Raw genomic sequence first — 21,130 nt, 5'->3', positions numbered from 1 at the left:
ATTCAAAGGAAACAAAGTCATTTTCACCTACCGTAAAGTGTCTGCACGTATACTCCACCCACACTTCAGCACAGTTGATATAATCCTAGAAAAACATGTGTCTTATGATTACCAATATTTGCAGGAGACTGAGAAATACACTTGCAAAAGTTACACTTAAAAGAATTAACTCCTGATGTATGATTCATGCAGACCTAAGGATCTAGACCTCCAAATTTGCATTTGTTTAATAATGTTATGTAAAATTAAGTTATGCTTCAGAAGAGCTAAGAAAAGCAGGGATGACCCAAAGATATTACAGCCATCACATTTTTTTTTGCAGCTGTGTGCATTTAGAAAAGGTTAACAATGTCATGCTAAGCACGTGCTTACTGAACAACTGGCTACAGCTTTGCTCTAAACACAGAATCAGTAGTGAAACAGAATGGACAGTAACTCACCTGTGGATTCTTCAGCTTTGTTATAACCTTCCAGGCTTCATTTAATATTTGAAGACGATCATTTTCAGGAGGATCAGCCAATGCCAAGTTTAATCCCAGGGAGCGAAAGAGGAGATGCTGAAAGTTAATGAGAAATTTTTAATTAAAAGCAGACAATGCATGTCCCTCCAAGACTGGTCTGGCAGGTACAGTGTGCAGAAAGATTTTCAGATCTAAACACTTGAAAAACTTTACTCAAGTGACACACAAGTTATGTTGGCAGCTAAGAGCATAAAGACCTCCGTCAAAGGAAAGGAATTGTTACAAATTAGATACAAAATGTTACCTTTGGGAATCCAGACTCATCACACTCTTTAATCATGCCAATGAAGTCCATTGATCTCGCAGCAATAAACTCTGCTCTGAACGCCGACATTACTGAATTCAACAGCAAAGCACTGCAATGAACACAACCTAAATCAATAGAGCTCGACAGCAACTCAAGATTTAGTAATACCTGCATTTACATTAATCTGAACTTCTTAGGCTAACAACTGTCCAGCATCTATTGTAAATTTTAAAAGAAGAAAGATAATAAGGAAAAAAGACTCTCACACAAATCAAGCCTGCTTTGATGAGGATTAATAATGCATAAGCAAAACAAGAAAACATTAAGCTACCAGAAAAGAAAAGGTAACCCAGCCTGTAAAATACCTATTCCACGCAGGTGTTTCTGAAGCCATCATTTTAGCAGGAATTTACTACAAATATGAAGCAAACCAGGAGTAGCTGACATTTAGAAACTTACTCTCTGTTTAACTACAGTTCAGAAGAATACTTAGAGACAGCAAATCTCTATTTAAATTTTTACTAATTAATTATATATGCATTATAAAAGCCACATTGATAGGTTTAAAATAAATCCGAAGTCACAGTCATGTGATAAACTGACAATGACATATTTAGACATTTCTGATTAAACATTCAGACAGGTATTGGTGTTACCATCAAGCCAAAGCCACAATGGAAGAGTGAACTCCCTGCATCATCCTGTAACATCCAGTTTACTCAGCCATGAGTTAGCTCAAGAAGCTGCCTCACAAAACACTGTGCCCTTCACTAGTCTCAGACAATTTGAATACAAGGCAGTTTACCTTGAGGGAAATTCTGTGGAGTGCTTAAAATAACCCAGCAGTTTCTGTGTTTCTGCCTAAGCCTTAGTGGTCCCATCACAATTTGACTGGAATTTGCATTTTATCATTAGACAAGCACTTCCAGTTCACCAGGTCTATGCTTTGCAATACAGAGAGCAGGCTGTCACTTTTCACTTAGATGGCTGCAAAGTAGCTCATGGAACATATTGAGATTATTTAAAGATTTATATCCTGATGCCTCTTGCTTTGTAGTATTTTGACAGTCATGAGAAGATACAAAAACACAGAACTCCACTTTGGAAGACTACTGTTTTAAACTGGATTACTCAATTTCCCAATAAAATAGACAGGTCCCAAATACATTTCTTTAAAAAACAGTCATTATACTCAACATTTTATCCTTTCTTCAAAGAGAAAACAGGAACAAAGAGGAGGAACCTAGCCCATCTTCACAGTGAAAAATGCTGAAAGTTGATTTGAAAATAAGTTCCACAAAACAAAAAACCTGTCCAAAACAATTTGTACATCAGAGGATGTGAATTATTTTTATCTGTTCTACACACTCTGATACAATACCACTTTCACAGCACATTTTTTAAACCATGCTTTCCCCACGCTCCTTAGCTCAGTCACAGAATGCTGGCATTCCTCAGCAAAGTGATTAACATATTTTAGTTCTTCAGCTGCTGCAGAATTGTACTGTGCAAAGCACATCAGAAAAAAAAAATAGATAGTTAAAAAACTCACTGAACTCAGCCAAGCTACCCAATAAAAATGAACAGAGAGGAGCCCATCAACAAGGCAGACTGCATTCACAAAGCTCAGTAAATACATCCAACTTTCAGACCAGACCATCTTCCTGAATCTGATTACCCTGCACAAAAACTTCAAGGAGATGTTTGAGATGCTAATTTTAATACTGAAAAAGCAATTCCCTAAATATTACCACCTTCCAAAGGTTGCCAGCAGGCTTACAACTTCCCTTGCTAAATGCATGTATGGCCTGCCAGCAGCCAGTGGAGGATGGGGGAAAGAAGGGGAGGTAAACCCAGAAAAGTGAAGCAAAACCAGGAATCAGAGACATGTCTAACCGAGAACACATTGGATTCCTAGACTTTGGCTTAGGAGCCAGAATGCAGCAACCAAGTTAAACTAATTAACTTTGGCTTGACAAGTAATCTACCATATTTTAGAATTCATCTCTGGAAAACAGATGTTCATAATCATGATTTAGTAAGCTACTGGGAGAATGAAAGCTGCACTAAGCATCCAAACTGTTTCCAAAAAAGACAGAGAGAACATTATTCCAGGGACTCAGGGGTACTCATTACAGACTCCTGTCTTCTACACTCTGCAACACTTACTTGTTCCCCAGCTTTTTGCATCTTTCCATCATCTCAGTAAGCAGAACCTGGAAAAATGACTTATTAAAATTAGTGAATAGAGATTCTGTAAATATATTCAGCTTAATTACTGTACTGAAATCTATTAAAAGCTGTTTTAATTATCTCTTCAATACATTCCAATAGTTCTCTCTTATGTTATATTTACAGCAAAACAATGGCGTAGCATAACATAAAACACATCTTCTGGAACAGGTACAGTGGCATTTCAACCAAAACCACCATTTTATGAAGTCAAATCTGCAATCCTTCATCCATGCCATTGCTCCAGGTAATCAGTATTTGCCAGCCAGGTCAGTTATCTCTGGCAGGAGAGATGAAAACTCTGCCAAACTGGCAGAGGTTGAAACAGCCTGTTAACTATGTTAAGCTACTGTTTTAGTCAAATCATTTGTATACCTGTATGACAAAAGAAACTGATGAATTCAGGAAATAAAGATTAAACTAGCTAAAGAGCAGCAAGAAACAAACAGGAATACTGCCTATGAACTTGAAGTGGTCACACTTGAGCTTTGTGGAAGCAAACATTGTTCCCATACAGAAAAGAGTATCAGACAGTCCTATGAAGGCTTTTTTTACTCGCCTTCACACTCATGTAAGAACTGCCTGAGGGGTGGTTTTTTCAGTAGGCAAAATTAACTCTCCACCACAACACTTCCTTTAGTATTGAACACTACCACGTTCACTTACATCTGGAGCATGGTATGCAATACACTGTAAAATCCAGTCTATAGCAGGAGAATATAGGGTCAAATACAGAGGGATCTCCACACATTGCACCACCAGCTGGTTCTGAACTGTATCCCCGTGTATCTGTTAAAATAAGAGACAAAACATGTTGCTGTGAAAAGGTATTTAATGGGAGATATGCCAAACAGGTCAAAGTTTGTGTATGAATGGAAACAACAACAGACAGTAGCAGAAAAGTACAGATACCAAGCTGGGGGAAAAACATATCAAGCTCCTAACACATATTATTCATCTGGAAGCATGCTGAATAGAGCAGTTTCAAATTATCAAAATGTATGTAAAATTTCCCGTACTGTATCTGGATGCAGAAACACCCCTACATTTGAGAACTTCTAAGATTTTTTTGAAGTATGTGACAGTTTGATTAAGGACTGTATTTATCTGATTTTGCAAATAAAACACTTATTTGCTTACTTGTTTAAATGTTAGGAGAAAGTCAAAAAAGTTTTTGTTCAGGCTTTCTTTGAGTTGTGGTGCCACTTCCATCCCAACCTGTATTAAAAGAAAAATATTTTATAGGTATCTATCAATTCTCCTTCACAATGAGATAAAAATGCCTTTATTGAAGGAATACACCCAAGTCACACACATCAAATCAACAAACAGCATTGAATCACATGCTTTTGACTGATTATTTCCTTGCTTATATTATAGTCATGCCCACTAGCAACTACCCTGAGGCAGTTACAGCTGTTTTTAAACAGATCCTAACATCAGCTCAAATATCTGTAAGCCCTGAGGAAATCAACATTACTCCAGTGCACTGTAACAACCTACAGCAGCACACAAAATTATTCTTACTTACTACAAACACTTAAATAGAGATTCCCCATTCATAAAACAGAAGAGAAATAATTTTTTGTTTGTCTATTGAAAGAAAGAGACAAGCTGCTGACTACTTGAGATAAAAGCAGTAGTTCCTTGAAGCAGTGGCAGCACTGGCTGCAATAAATCTTTGATACAGATCAGAGGAGGTAAATGACAGCCTACCCTGCAAAGGTATGCTCTGGCATAGACTGCAACCAGTGGATCTCCAATTCCTCTGATCATAGATGTTAACCGTGGGAGACATTCCGAAATGCCCCTGTTTTTATCAGAAATGAAAATGAGCTTCAACAGTCAACAGAATTGTATCACCTACAGATAACTTCAGTTGCTGCCTTGTAGACTAAGAATTGAGCATGAGTTATAGAAATATCTATCAAAGAAAAAGGATACTAGCACAGAAATTTATTTCATAAGTAAAATTCTCTGTGTACAGTAATACATATCCTATATTCAAATTGCAGTATTTGCTATTCAGAGCAAGACAAATAAAACTAAAGAACTCCTCCCCTAGCTTGGAGAACAGCAGAGCTATGGAAAAGCTGTAACTCAATGTAAGGAAACCAGATGCTTAAAGCAGAATTGGCAAAACTCCTTCCATGTCTCATTTTCCCACAGGTCCTTTTTGACAGAGCTGTACTAGTGCCTGGATATGAGGCCCACTAATTCCAGTAAAAGAACTGCATTTTAGGGATAATAAAGTTGTCAGTATAGTAGCAATTTGGCATCCAACACTCATTTCAAAATATAACTGAAGAAGGACAATTATAAGGGAAGGAACATTTTCTGCTCAGCAGCTGGCACTGTTTGGCAACACATTAAACTTATATCAAAGTTTTCAATAGATAGAGGTTCATTGTTCCTAAATTATTTCTCTTACTCTGTCTCTCCCACTATGACATCAATATTTTCCTTTCACTTTTCTATCCTTTTTCCACTCCTCATGTCAAAAATATTCCTTTCCCTCCACCATCAGAAGCCACTAGTTTTCAATTTGCACAATTTTGGATTTGTGACCCCTGATATCACATTTGTACATACATTTGAAAACTGAGAGCACCATTGTATTTCAAAGTATATCACAGTTCACCTTTAATTTTTTTCATGGTATTCTCATTAAAAATTCCTTAAAGTCCTCTGTACTGCTTCTCAGTTCTGCTAAGATCCTACCCACTACTAATCACAGAACTCTCATGCTTAATTCATTGAATTAGTTCCAAAGTCTGCCCATTCACTTCCTTCCCATATTTAACATCATTCTTACGTTTTGGATAGGAATTTATTGCACTTCAGTATTGCTGCTTCCACATAACTAAATTGAAGCCAAGTTAAGGAACAAAACTGAGATTCACACCAATGAAAAACCTGAAGCAAACATACACCAAATGAATATTGACCAAACTATTTTAAGGCCTTCTCTAATTAATGTCACTACACTTTGCTGATTTTTACAATTTATCTACATGATTTTGTTTCAAAATTTTTCATGCATCATCTCTATTTTGTCACTGCCAAACTGCTCAGAGCCAATAATTAAGCATTCAGTTTACTATGAAACATGACTCAAAAGTACATTCAAAACATCCAGGCTGAAACAAACAAAACAAAGCCAGTATAAACATCAGGTCCTGTGGGTTTTATTGAAATAAACATGTTCACTTCTGGAAAAACCTACAAAAAATCTGCAGACACACTCTGAGGGTCTCATTTGACAAGGATACAATCTGGGAATGAGTTCTCTGATTGAAGCAATCTTGAAAAACCAGTTTAAGCAAGTTTCTTTAGCCGTATCATTAACACTCTCTGGAGAAAAATTATCTGGGAAAACAACTCAGAAATAGTTACATTCTTTCTGTAAACAAGTTACTATTCATGTTAGGTTTAAAACTGTACTCTCTTTCCATTCATCAAGAAATGAAGTGCACAATAATAAACTTGGCAATACATCTGCTTCTCAGCTCTCTTGAGCAGCAGTCAGAGCTGAGTACATTAACAAGAAAAGGTAACAATCTTGTAGTAAATATCATTTCAGAACCTTGAATTCGAGCACTTGGGGCTCATCTCAGAGCAGCTACTGAGAATCCAACCTCTGCCTCTGCTCTTCCAAAATCAGAAATTGTAAAAAGAAAGAAAATACAGAAAATCTGTAACAAACACATGTACATAAATCTATAATGACTAGAGAACATGCAAAAGAGATTTAAGCACTAAAATAGTTTATTTTAAAAGGCTAATATAAATTTTAAATAATACTATTGCAAGAAGTAGGAAATAATGAATATGGACAAAAACCTTGTTTCTGTACACTGAACATAACCCCTCACAAACTCCTTGTGAAACTATTTAGAACACCAGCACTCTCCCAATCCTGCCTCCACAAAGTAAGAAGCTCCACAAGAAAGTTTCTGACTTCCAGCATAAGAGAAGCCACATGTTAGAACTTCCTGCACTCAGTATCTTTCTCATCTAGGACCTCAGGAGTTCTCATTGAACTTTGTTTCATTTGGTTCCCAAGGGACAAGCTCAGAGGTGGGGCCTGAAATCCCCAAAGGTTCACATGCACAGTCAGCACAGATTTTCCTTCTCCCTCCCACTTTCAGAGCTGCTTGGGAAGTTCCCACCAGGAATGCCTCTGGCAGCTGCAGCAGGAGCTCAGCTCCCCAGAACAGAGGCAACGGTGCCCAGAAATTGTGACATGCTATGGGAACTGCCTGCCTTCGTTAATGTTTGTAAGAGCAGCTTATCAGATCTTTTCTCAGTTCTTTGCAACAACCAAATTTATCTTAACTGTTCTCTCTAGGTTCATTTCAAATTTCAGTATTTGTCAGTTTCAAGTTTACAGCTCCAATCCTATGGATTTAACTGCAAACTAATGGTACTGTTCCCCTGCCAACTACAGAATGTTTCATCTTGCAAGAATGTGCACTTAATGCACTCCAAATTGCAAGGAAATGCCTGTGTTTTCCATGGAATGTTTCAATTTCTTGCTAAAGAGGTTCTTTCACCTGTAATGTCAAATTAGATTTTTACATTGTGTTGGAATTTAAACTGAAAAAAGAAAAAGGGCCCAGATTATAAAGATTATGCTAGAAGCAGCCTGCTGCTACTTCCAGAATCCTCCTTTTATTACAGCAAAGCTATCAAGTTTTCAGTGTAGCAACAAAAACATCTATTTACCAAAAACTGAGACTCTTAGCTTTGTTACATTTCTGCCATTAACCTTAAGCTACTAAACTGTAGTACTCCTAGAAGAGAGCATATACTATGACAAAAAAGGAAAAAAAAAAGTCTTCCTTCATCTAATTTGGCCATTCCTGTTTAATTCTCCCCCTCCTAATAAACTCTTTATTAGAGAATTTACATGATTCTTTGTGATTTCAAGCTCAGAAAGACCCAGTTTACATTTAGTAACAGCAGAGCCACACACACACTTCATTATATCTTAGGTATATCCTTCACAATCAAAATGTAATTTTGCATGAACACTGTGAACAGCAGAAGCTGAAAGCAATGGATTTTACTCTGTTAAAAACTAAAAGCTACTAGATTCAAATCAGAACCATTTCTATAGGAGATAGAGTAGCAATGGTCCTGTTTAACCTTCCTCAAGGTTGGGCATGTTTTTTTTCTGGAGCACAGTGGAAACAAACAGAAAGTTACCTGGTAGAGAGACTCGGTTATCCATGCACATTGACAGAATTCTTTCATACACCAGTTTCCCTGGTTAAAAAATAATAAAAAAATAAAAACAAATTAATAAACGATAAAACACAAAATGTTGGTACAAAGGTTCCCTTTCCAACACAGACTGAAATGAGATGGAAAAAGCTTCCTAGAACACTGACATTTTGCTGCCCTCTAGTGAGGCTGAAATGTTCAGTGTGATTTAGCACTTCTCACACTATAAAAACATTCTCTGGCTCCCTTAAGTGCAGAGGTAACACACAGGTCAGATTCCTCCCAGGCCAGGAAAGGACAGCTGCTGTCCTGACTTTACTGAGTTTGGATATTATGTTATCTTCAGCAGCTTTCAGCAAGTAGGAAGGAGCACAAAGAGGAAGCACGGCCTGAAAAAACAATTGGATCTACGTTGCAGCATATCCTGCTGGCACCAAAATACCCTTCAACTTTGAATATCATTGTAAATCTTTTCCATAACATGGCAGAAAAATAATAGAGTCACATGAAGTGGATGACAATTTCACAAGTTTAAAAATATATTAAAAAAATCAGTAACTACATTCTGATCATTTCATAGTCCCTATTCAGCCAAAGAAAACTTTCTGACTTCTATTCTTCAAATACAAAAATAATGAAATATTGAGTCAAAAGGCTGCCAAAATCAAAATATTTTTATAATGAAAAAGTGTTTTAAATTTCAAAATTCAGAGATCATGATTTTTCCTAATATTTTGTTCTACATGTTCATTAATACATAAAGGACAGAACCACAATATTAAGTATTTTTATCTTAACGACTTTGCTCTGAGGAGATTTTTCTACAATTATACACCATGCTTACTACTGGTGTCCAAACGTTTTTGTTGGAAATATTCCATGTTAAAACTAAATCCTTTTTGGATAACTCTGATGCTTTCGAACACTACAAAAAAATAACCTTATTAACAATTGTGTAGTAAGTCTGGCACAGTAGATACTTACCAAAAGTATCAAGGATATCTGTAATTAAAACAAATTTACTTGGATAAAACTGGATTACTGTTGTGTCTGAGAGAAGCTTAGAACACTAGAAGAAGAAAAAAAAAAACATTTTTAGAAGCCAATGCAAGTTTGTGTTTTTACTCCAGAAAAGCTGGAATGGATGAATATCCACAGATGCAAAGGGCCAACATGAAGCACAAGGACATTTAACATAGCAGACCATGGAGCTTGTTGTGACTTTCAGGTTTCATTTCCAAAGCTACACAGACCTGGTTTTCTTTTATACAGGGTAACCTACAAGGCTGAGTTTCAGGTGACCATGAAGATCTGTGCATTTGTTCAGGCAAGACTAATTCTCTCCCTGACAAAGCACTAAAAGGCACTTCTCTAAAATCACTTTTTTTAAGGATGGTGTTCAGTTTTTCACCATCTCTTTAAGCATCCATATCAAATACAAAATGTAATATAGATTAAATTAAGAAACAATTTTAAAAGTGTAGTTAATGAGCTTTCCAATGCATTTCTGCAGTTCACATAACTAGTTCAAACATTCTGGAAACAGACTGAGGGACAGCCAGCTCCAGGGAGGACTCTGTAATCAATCACCACCCACTGGGACACAACCTGATCATGGCATTTGGACTACAATGATGGCTGGTACAAAGTCACATTTGAAAATCTATTACCCACTTAGTTCTACTCTCATTCAGACCAAGAAGAAATACATCCATTGATCGTATGAATTCAAAATACACGCTGAGGAATAAAGATATTTCTAAGATATTTAATTAAGCTAGACTTTGTTTTCCAAGATTAAACTGGAGTCAATAAGTTTGGCAGAAGGTTACTCACAAAAAAACAGCTTCTACCAAAAGAAAACAGGTGAATGACTGATTGGGGAGAGAAACCCACCTCTTCCTTGCTTAAGCCAAATGTGGCCTCTGGCCTGGCATTTTCTCTGGTCTCCAAGACTGACACGATTTTCTATGAGCTCCATCCTTTCTCTGTCCATCACCATTACCACTTTTCTTAGAACTCACATACATAATCAACTTACTTCAGCTTACTCTAAGTAGCTTAGCATACTCCATCTTGACAAGTAAAGTATCTTGAAAAAAGGCACTTGAGGAATCATAGAATTGCTTAGGTTGGAAAAGACCTTGAAGAATGTTGAATCCAACCTTTAATCCATCACTGCCAAGATCACCAATAAAAAATATCCCCAAGTGCCACATCTACACATCTTTTAAATACCTCCAAGGATAGTGATGTCACCACTGCCCTGAGAACTCTGGTCAAGTGATTTCACCTTTTAGATGAAAAAAATTTTCTAACCAGAAGTCAAACTCACTCCTCCTACTGCATACTAACCAGTCTGTAATAATAATGACAGACTGTGCATACAACCACAGCCTGATGCCAAGAGAACTGCTCAGCTCATTCAGGGGATACAACACTCTGCAGGAAGAAGCACAAGTAAAGTTCCATGAGGGTTCTACCCTATCCTGCTTAATAACTATAGAATTATTATCCTTCATTAAACTTTTCAATTCATTTATTACACAAGTACCTATTCCATTCTCAGCCAGTCTTTCAATTAGTGATAAGTATCTGCAGCGTTAAGTGCTAAGTGAACAACATTTCAGCAGAGATAAACACATTCAACTTTGGTACCACTTTCCTAAAAGGAAGCACTGGATGCCCTGTTAGAAACTGCATTATTTCAAAACTGATTGTGAACCAGTTGCAAAAGAACATATGGAAGTATCAATGCATAGATTATCACTGCATTATCACACACACATATATATTTTTACACACAAAACACTGTAAGTACATTACATCCCTGCTGCTTTTCTTCTCATCCAAAGACAATATTCACACTTCACAATCCTATATATGGATTTTTTAAAAAAGAACAATAGTGCTGATTTCATAGTATTACAGTAGTACATTAGTCACCATAGGTCACATATAATTGTTTGATCTCACTTCATTAATGTTTCATTTTCTTTTTTGTCTTGACCACAATTTAAGATGAAATTATTTCAAGCAGTTTTCACAAGAGTATCCATAATGACCAAAAAAATCCTGACTTTATATAACCCCACTGGATGACTATGAGCATTACATCAGTTTTACAGCTTTTAAGGATGTCATTATCTCATCCGTCCTCTGCTGCACTCTGCCTCTGGCCTTTTTTAAAGGCCAAACCAAACAAAAGAGCATTTAACTGTCCTATTTCCCCATGCCCTCCTCAAAGCACACCACCACAAATGACCCAAAGGAAGACTATGCACAAGTTCTCAAACAAACAAACAAACAAACAAAAAAAAAACCCATACACACAATTTTTAAAATCTGGAGCTGTTTTTGGTAGCTTGCTAAGGTCCTAAATCCCTTTATTTAATTTCCCTGCTAAGTCTGGATGGGTAAAATTCTGGTGTTCAAAAAGATATTCTGGTATTATTTGTGGGGAGCAAGGGGCTGAAGAAGAAGAGGACAGAAAAGTAAATCAATGTCCTACAAAGAGCTGATATTGCTACATGCCATTTGTTCCAACTATCCTTAAGCAGGTAAAATTTCCATATCTGTCATCTGGTGACTCAGTGAGAATTCCATCTCACTTAACCTAGTCAAAACCAATACATAACAGCAAAGCTGAAAATCCAACTATTGTCAGAAGTCATAAAACTCTAGAAGTAATGTGCTTCAGAGAAGAACAAAAGAAAATAACAGAAAAAAATAGAAACCCTTCTTTTCCCAAGAAGGAAACTGGACAAGTTATATCACAAATCTCACTGGTTCTGCATAGAACAAAGATATAAAACTGACCTGGATTACTATTTTGAGAGCTTTTACTTTTTGATCTGAGGACCATGCATCCTTTAAAGACTGATTCAGTTCTTCAATTCGGTTCATGTAATCCTGCTGAGTCAAATTCAACAGCTCTTTCTGCGACCCCTGGCAAGAAAACACAAACCCATTTAATAAGAGCAGGAGGGAAGGAAGGAGAGTGCTGTTATTATAGACTCAAGTCACCATGTTGTGGGGGAGAATCCTACAAAATTTATTACAACTTCCCTTCAGGTCTTTGGAAAGTAGGTTATCTTTTGCACAATAAAATACTGCAGAGAAATAACTTCAGTACTTGGTATTTCTATCAAGCTCATAACTGTAACTTAAATTAAACTCAGGTAAACATATGCAGCATCTGCAACAGGGGTAACAGAATTATCAGATGTTAAGACTACAGGGCTCCACAAAGTTTTACAGCAGTTAGAAGGCAAATCAACAGCAGTAGATCAGGTGAATTTTGAAAACACAATTTCTAGTGATACAAAAATATGATTCTGCCTGAATCCTGTAACAATAAGGATTAAAATTACTAGAGGATTCCAACAGAAAGTACATCTTTATCTAAATAGTGCACTAGCAGAATCAGGACCTTTTTTAAAGGCTTCACAAAAGATTTTTATTTCACAATTCCTTTCACTTTTATAATGATGCTATAACTTCATCAGAAAACTTCCTTACCTCTTCCAGATCATCCAGTTCTTCCAGCCTTGTCCTCACTTTTTCAGAAACTGCTGAACCAGTAGTTGTGGATTTTCCTGAAAAGAATTACAGATGTAATTTTCTTTAACATTTAAACACTTAGACTTCTAAAGAGAAACAAACCTGAAGGAGCCTGACATGGACCAGTCAGCTTCTGTGACAGAAGACAAGTGGTTCAATTCATTTAGTGATTATTCCTGAAGACACATATCTTAACATACCTACAGTGCATTCAGTTTGAACAAGGGCAGTAACAAGTAATGAAAATTGGATATAAGTGGATTTTCCCACAAGTTTTACCAGTAAGAAAAGAATCACCAGATAGAACCATGGGATAATTAAGAATAGAAAAGCTCTATGGAGGTCTGTGTCCAACTCTCCTCCTAAAAGCCCATCCAATTCTTAAGTTGTAACAGTTGCACAGGTTTATAGCCAGTTAATTTAAAGGTATCTAAGGATACAGATGTCACACTCTGTCTGAACATCCATTTTCAGTGTTTGACTACTCTCATTGTAAAATAGTATTTTATATTTTTGCAGATGCTGAAATGCTGCATGTTTATTCATACATAAAAATCCTGATTTACTATGCTATGATTACTGCCCAGATTCTCTTTGCTAGAAAACATGATAAAATATTTAACATTTGGTTCTTTTTTAAACACCCAGCATACATTTGAAATCACTTCACTTTCATGTAAAGAGAATAACTGAACAAGTTCCCAAAGGACTTGTCTGCTTTCCTTCCAGCTACCAGAAGAGTTGATAAACATAATCTTCAAAACATCATTTCTCAGTTTAAATGGAAGAAAGTTTTAAGCTATAGTGGAAGGCAGTGCAGTGAAATAATCACAAATTCCTAAGTCCACAGGAGTAAAAGACAAGGTAGATGGGTGCCTTATTTTCAATAATTATTTTTAATAAATATCCAGACATCTTACCCACAAAAAAAGCAAGGACCATGATGTCAGAATGGAGAGGCAGGAAAACACATTTCAACTATTCTTGACCACAAACCTGTCACTGCACTCTGCCTCAAGCAAACCCTATTACTGGTAAAGAAAGTGCTCACCTTTTTCAGATCCCATGTACAGATTCTGTGAGGAAGCAGAAAAAGCAGACTTAGAAAACATGTACTCACTAGCATTCCAGGAATGCATAGGGTAATTACACTGATAATTAACTCTTTAATCATTTAGAAGAAGACACAAGATCAGAAGTTATTTGCATTGTTAAAAAGAGAAAAAGTGATGACTTCTAAATATCAAGAGACTTGGACTCAGCTCTAAAACAATCTTTACAAGCGAGAGTTTGTGATTCAGTTTCCTACAACATTAAAACTGAAATTTAGAAGATGAGTATTTACCCATGAAAGAATTATAAAACAGCAACATCCAAAATCCATTAAACGTCTAGTACAAATTAAATAAACTGTGGCAGCCACCACTTACAATAGAAAGCTTCTCTGTTGTTGTGTATCTAGCAAGGATTTCACCACGTTTGTTTGACCATGGTTCAAAGTCACTTCCTACTGCTGAGCTCTCATCTTTTTCTCGTTTCCTTCGTGCACCATCCTGTAACAGTGCAAAAGTTAAATACAGATCTGGAAAGAGAAGAAAAGGCTGATAAAGGCCAACTTAATGTTCCAAGTGCTAGCTGATCCTTTCAAAAGTTACAATAGTTTTTAAAAATCCTTATTTAAATAAATACGTCAACATAAACCAGATAAAAGCAGGTAAACAAAAAAGAATATGTTGTTAATATGGTATATTTACTATATTAACCTCATCACTATTGAGACAAGACATTGTATCCAGGGTTGGCTTTATGGTTTTGGTTTGGTTTTGGTTTTATTTTACTTAGTTAACTGCCCCCAGCATTACCATGGGAGGAACAGTAGTCACAGGATCTGCAGCTGCTGCAAACAATGACAAGGGATCGGTGCCATCCAACACACTGCTCAGTGGGTCCATCATAGAACTCGAGGAAGAGGAGGAGGTGGAAGATGTACTTCCCTTCCGGTTCATCTTCTTAGTCTTGGATTCAGTAACCTAAAGAAAAAGTTCAGAACTGTTTAACAAAAAGGCTTTCTCTTCCCTCACTGTTCTGTAATAAATCATCGAATTTATGCTACGTAAATTGTACTGTTGCAATGAAAGCAAGAAGACATCAAACAAATTCTTTGGAATGAGCACCAGCATTTACATTGAGGCCCCCTGTTTCCCAAAATCTGGAGGCATTCACTCTTCTGTAGCATTTCCACTGCTTTTTTTTTCCTTCCAATTCTAGGTCTACAAAATTGTAAGAACAACCACTCTGAATATCTTTCTAGTACCCCTCCTCTATTTTATTAGGTTTGTCCCTGTCTTCCAAACGCTTTCTTGCTATTTAATTTCCTCTGCCAGTTTCAGCTTTACTTTTCTCGTATGAACACTCAAGCCTAGAACATCAAATCCATACCTCAGGCCACCATCTTCTCTCCCTGCTGACCTTCCTGAGCAGAAGCTGCTGCCCATTTATCATTCATTAGTGGGTAACTCATCTCTTTGAAGCAGGATTTTTTCTGTACATCTTTAAAAGCCTCTTACACATCAAAGAAATTATAAATGTTTTAAAGTACACAGCTGACTGGAAGCTAACCCAAAACCAAACTTCACATCAAGCAATTATGCAGGTCATTTGTAATGCAACAATTTGATTTTAAATTTATCCATTATTCAGCATTTAATGCAACCAAGAAAACCTACTACCTGGAGGTGCTGTGTTTGTCAGGAGACTCTTTCTGACACCAAACAGCACCAGCAAACTTCTGTAAAGGGCAAACAGAATAAACCCTGTTGCCTCTACAACAGGTCACTAGCACAGAAAGCAACTTCACAAGTACCACCACCAGCCTCATAGCCTTTTAATTTTAAAGGAACTGACATAAAAAGAGGTAAAAGGAGGAACACAATCAGTCTGAATTCAGATTTTTTTTCCTAAAGCACAAAAAAACTCACTGTAATGGGTTTCAATGGATGGTAATCGCCAAAGTCCAAGGGTACAGATTCCAGTTTGCATACTTCAGATTCTGACACATAGTTCCTTGATCTTGCATGCCTTAAAGAGTGAAGGGAAAGTGTACATGCATATAAATAACCACATACTAAGAGAGAAGCATAGCCTACATACACACAAATGCTTATTTACAAAAAAAAATTGAAAAATAAGCAAGCATAAAGATCCAAATTTTTCTCTACCAAGATAACATAAAACTAAAACTGGAGAATTTTTACTTTCAGCCATTTAGTTGTACTTTTTTTCAGTCTTTGAAACATGCAGAGCTGCTAATTGTTATTTTTTTTTCGTTCAGGATCCTGAGAATGTTTATAGCACACACTACTGCCTCAGCTGAATGAGTAAAATCAGACTCCTAATGAAATCAAATAGCACTTCCCCTTTATAACACACATCTTTCCCACAAGAATTAATCCAAACTTTCAAATAATTCCATTCCTACTCAAAGACATAACTCATTTGGAAGATTTTCAGCAGTGCTAAGCAGCCAGCTCTTCTGCAGATACCATGTACCCAAAAAATCCAAGTTTCCTTAATAATGAATTACCGATTAGATTATTTATGGTTGTGCCACTCCAAGGAGAAACTTTTGACATCTAGTGAGATAGAGCAGAGCAAAAGAAAGAATCCAGTGAAATCCACATGCTTATTTGTTTTCTTGATCTTTTGCTATTATCCTATTGTGCAATGACTCTTCTTGCTCATTTGCATCATGGATTAATCAGCATCTGGGTGAAAAATCTTCCAAATTCTTTCTGGCTACACAATTATAACATTTCTTTAACTGCTGACAGCTCTCACAGCATCTCCAGGCCAAAATCAACTGCATTCAAATTAGTGTAAGCACACTGGACAAGTGCACATGGTAATAATACACACGTGGGAGTGAACAAGAGCTGTAAACTCTGCAAAGAAGTCTTTTAAAAGTACATTTTTACGATGTGGCTATGCAAGTGATAACACAGCTTGTAACACAGCTAATACAGAAGATGAGATCAAGATTGCTCTGTCATTATGTTCTGCTTACTCTGCAGGGAAAGGAGATTAAGCACTCCTTTCTTGGCCACAGCAGTGCAGCCAACTTTTGAGAGGAAATAAAACTAAGACTCTGGCCAAGCTGGGATTTCAATTCTGTGCATCCTGCATGATTACATCCTTGCTTCAGGAACTCCTTTAACAGTGGGTTTCAATCTTTTCCACACATGAGCACCATTGCAATTGCCACCACTCGGCACCCTTAACACCTGCCAGCCTACCAACCTTTTTCTCTCCTCCTGATAAAACCTCTTTTTTCCTGGGACTGCTTTCAGGCACACAGCACTCTCCCAGAGACAGTGCTTATCCTAAAGGAAGCACTTCAAAAAGCTCACAACAAAGGAGCCAGGCATATAAAATGGAAGAGAGTTCCTTTACAACACTACACATATATTGGTATTGGTAATACAATGAGGAATATCCTATAGTGACTGTACCTATCATTATCTGAGTATTAACCCTAAAAACAATTTCTCCAGATATTCATGCATAGCTATTATAAAAATGCATTGTAGCCCTACACTTTATTTTATATACTTTTTACTACTTTAACAAATTTGTTAAAATTTTTAAATTTGCTTAATTTGAACATTATGTTAACACAACTCTTCAGCATCAACAGGTGCTATTTTTTTCCTCATATGTAGACTGATGACTATGCAGACAATAAATCCACAGAACAGCTTTTTAGCATTAATACTGCTTAAAAATAGCTAGTGTTCTGCTAAACCCCATAGCATGAAAATATCTTCTTTATTAGAAACAGCATGATGGAAAACATCTTACTCTGAGTAAAGGTCTGGTTATTTCCCCATGGCCACTTCTACATCAGTTACTAGACCTATGTATTAGGCTGTTAGCTCATTGCTGTACTATGTAAAAATCAGTTTTTCAGCATCTCTGCTGCTCTGTTTTGCTACTTCTTTTGTCTGTTAGAGAACGAGTGCTTCTTTTATCCTTCCTTTACCAAATACTAGACTGAGCAATCCCATGTCCTATGCAGTGTAGCCCCCTGAGATGTACACATTTTCCTGTAAAAGCACGTTGCTAGAAGCTGACTCTACCTCTGTCTGTAGCCCCTGTCTATTTCTAAAGAGCCTGTGAAAGACAACTAACAGAGATTAAACTATGCTAATATCGGTAAATACACAGCACGAGACTTCATCTCCACCGGTGAGCAGTGAGCGGGCGGGACAGCGGGCCCGCAGTGACCCCGCCGGGGGCGGCGGGCGGAGCGCTCCGGCCCTTCGCTCCGAGCAGACACCGGGCAGACACCGAGCAGGACACCAGGCAGACACCGAGCAGGACACCGGGCAGACACCGAGCAGACACCGAGCAGGACACCGGGCAGACACCGAGCAGGACACCGGGCAGACACCGAGCAGGACACCGGGCAGACACCGAGCAGACACCGGGCAGACACCGGGCAGACACCGAGCAGACACCGGGCAGGACACCGAGCAGACACCGAGCAGACACCGAGCAGACACCGGGCAGGACACCGGGCAGACACCGAGCAGACACCGAGCAGGACTCCATGACAACACACCGGGGAGAGCCGGCGGCGCTCGGGGAGCTCCTGCTTATCTCAGCGGCAATAGCGGGAGGCCGTGGCGTCCCACCCGGCTCACAGCTGCGGCTCCGTCCCGCAGCAGAGCTGTGCCGCCGGCCCGGCACCCGCGCAGCTCAGTGTAACGCCGGGGTGTCATGAATGTCATCGGTACCCTCGGCTTTCTCAGCCAGTACGCCGGGCAGCGGTCCCACAGCACCTAGCGCCCCCGCTGCCCCCGCCATTCACAGGCGTCCCCCAGTCCCCTGAACTGTCCGAACTGCCCCGAGCCCCGCGGGCGGAGAGGCCCCGCACTCTCCCCTCTGGCACATCGGTGGCCACCCCCGCCTTAGCCCTCAGAGCCGGCCTTAGCCCCCAGAGCCCGCCGCCGCCTCACCAGGGGAACGCCGCCATCTTGCGCCCCGTCACATGACAGCGCGCGCCGGCCGCTCCTTCCGCCGGCAGCTGCCGGCCCGCCCTCAGCGCGGACAACGCAAAGCTCCGCCAACAGCACGGAAAGAAAGCGCTTCTTGGTAAAGATTTAGAGTTTATTGTGCAGAATGCTTTAAGTAAAAAGCGAGACTGGTGAAAATGAAACAAAGTACAAAAATAAATAGACTTCTGTAATGGTACCACAATTCCACACGAAATAAAAAGATAAATATGTATAAATACAAAACAGCAAGTACAAAACCAAATTCTGGCACTTGTCAAGAAAAAGGCCTCATGAAAGTTAAAAAAAAAACAAACCCTTGTGCTATAATGCTTTATTACACACTGGAAACATGCTTGAAGAACAAGAGGTTTAGATGTGAAACCCTAAGAGAAGGGAAACATTCATTTCTACTAACACACTAAACCTATCTGTGCATCAACATATTGCCTATGCTAATAATAAATACAGCACATAAAACATCCATTAAAAACATCAATCTTTAGTGCTGCTATATCAACAGCACCTTTCGTCATCTGTGACAGAGGCTGCTCTTGTCACTGTAAATTCCTCCTCTCTTGAGATGTTTTCCACTCCTAAGGGAAGCTGGGAACAAAAACACAGCTTTGATGCCCATCGGGTGAGCAGGCAACTTGCCTCGGGCACCTTCTGTATTACAATTGAGATTTTAAAGCACCACAGCGTTTGTATGAAGGAGGCAGGTCTTCCACTGCTGTTAACTCATACTTACACCATTAGGGGAGGCCACGGTCCCAGACTTTCAACAAACCGAGCAGCGTCTCTCTTCGAGGTGCTTGGGCAGTGTTTTTGCATTTTCCAAGCATGGAATTTGGGTAACTTAGTGCCTGGTATAAAACACCTGTTCTGAACAACACCAAGTGCTGCAGAGGACAGACTCGGTAGCAGATAAAAGCCACAGGCTGGTGCCACAGTCAAGCCAATCCACTCATCACTGCCCATGAAGGTACTGGCCTCATCCCATTATTAACATCCCTCTTTCATGCTATTTACCACAATGAACTTTTCAGTTCATGTTTTTTCTCTTACATTCATGTCAACACATTAGAAAGCCTCCAAAGTTTAGTGCGTTGTATTGTATTGACACTGGGAAAGTAACAAAATAAAACTCCATTTACATTTTGTCAGTCAGTTCTCCACTGCAAAAATTATACAGCCGAGCTTTTCCCTCTAGAACTTTGTTAATATCATGTCTCAAGTTCATTAAAAGAAGGTGGAGAATTATGCTCTCCTCAAGCTGGTGGATAATATTCATCAGTTGGAAGACTACGATAAATCACAACCATGATCTTTTAATGTTAGATATCCATAAATATTAAAGTGTTGGGATTTGGTAGGGGCTCCCCACCTGCAGAAATCATGAGTTCAGTACAAAGGCCTGTTAGATCACAGCAGAAGATAAACTGCTCAGAAAAACTGCAACTGTCATCAATTAAATGTATCATATCTGAATTACTATTACAGACTGAAATAACTATTTAAGTCTGAAATGGTAAACCAGTTAAAATCTTACCTTCTGAAGTTTCTGTAGAACATACACATCTCCATATCAGACAGATGTTGTTTCCATAAGAAAATGCAGTAGACAGCAGGGCAATAAAAACCCAGGGCTCTTTCAGTAGAGTGGTTTGATCTACCACACATAAATGCACATTTTTGGTCAGTGTAAGTATGTGTCCATCAGCCCAGGAGTCAATCTGGACCAGATTCTGTCCAGCTCAGCAGAAATGCAAAACATTTGGTACAAGGCCTTTAGAACTGAAATTGAACCAATCTCATTGGTTCAACCTAAGGAAAGTACATTCAAAACAGCTCCTGACAAATTTACTGACTTTAAACCTCACTTTTGTTTAAATTAAGTTTGGGTTTTTGTTTTTTTTTTCACATTAGGTGCTTTAACTTTATGGTATGAAACTAAATACCCATGACTGACTTATGGTGGCACTCATACACAATAATTGCAATTTAAGTAATGCAAAAAGTATGTCAGACACTAGAATTAGAAAGTGTGAAAAAGTCACAAATTACCTTCATGTTGCCCTGTGGTAGTCTTTAAATAAACAAGATTAGGAATCTTTTATATATTAATACTTGTCTGTACACAAGTTCTAACATGCAGTTTTCCCACAAGCATTAGAGCTTCAAAGTAGCTTCAATATGATTGTGTTAATGTGTCATTTGAAAATGACAAAGTAGGTTTATAATGTCTAAATATACATATATGTAAAGAAAATGCAATATTAAAA

The 21,130-nt window shown here is 38.2% G+C and overlaps 1 protein-coding gene across 6 annotated transcripts in view; it reads right to left on the bottom strand.

Moving 5' to 3' along the window:
• The window catches only part of VPS35L (VPS35 endosomal protein sorting factor like), a 48,500-nt gene extending 27,451 nt beyond the window's left edge, over positions 1–21,049 (bottom strand). Inside the window, exons 1-18 of one of the 6 annotated variants that reach the window (XM_086854670.1) lie at positions 20,398–21,049; positions 15,771–15,870; positions 14,655–14,822; positions 14,223–14,345; positions 13,844–13,868; positions 12,751–12,827; positions 12,049–12,177; positions 9,214–9,298; positions 8,212–8,271; positions 6,273–6,369; positions 5,816–5,863; positions 4,717–4,810; positions 4,141–4,218; positions 3,667–3,789; positions 2,938–2,984; positions 766–877; positions 441–557; positions 32–85 (exon numbers count right to left, since the gene is read on the bottom strand). In XM_086854670.1, coding sequence (XP_086710796.1) covers positions 32–85; positions 441–557; positions 766–877; positions 2,938–2,984; positions 3,667–3,789; positions 4,141–4,218; positions 4,717–4,810; positions 5,816–5,863; positions 6,273–6,369; positions 8,212–8,271; positions 9,214–9,298; positions 12,049–12,177; positions 12,751–12,827; positions 13,844–13,868; positions 14,223–14,345; positions 14,655–14,822; positions 15,771–15,870; positions 20,398–20,528 — 1,668 coding nt within the window. In that variant the 5' untranslated portion in view covers positions 20,529–21,049. Of the gene's footprint in view, positions 1–31; positions 86–440; positions 558–765; positions 878–2,937; positions 2,985–3,666; positions 3,790–4,140; positions 4,219–4,716; positions 4,811–5,815; positions 5,864–6,272; positions 6,382–8,211; positions 8,272–9,213; positions 9,299–12,048; positions 12,178–12,750; positions 12,828–13,843; positions 13,869–14,222; positions 14,346–14,654; positions 14,823–15,770; positions 15,871–18,412; positions 18,921–20,397 lie in introns of those variants that run through there. The other 5 variants (XM_086854669.1, XM_086854672.1, XM_086854671.1 and 2 more) reach the window with 5 other exon arrangements.
• Between the last annotated feature and the right edge of the window lie 81 nt (positions 21,050–21,130).

Source organism: Cyanistes caeruleus, chromosome 17 (genome assembly GCF_971803275.1).
Source record: "Cyanistes caeruleus chromosome 17, bCyaCae1.hap1.1, whole genome shotgun sequence".
NCBI classification, from domain to species: domain Eukaryota; kingdom Metazoa; phylum Chordata; class Aves; order Passeriformes; family Paridae; genus Cyanistes; species Cyanistes caeruleus.
Note: the sequence above shows the minus strand (reverse complement) of the source record. Positions and strands in the feature narration are given on the sequence as shown.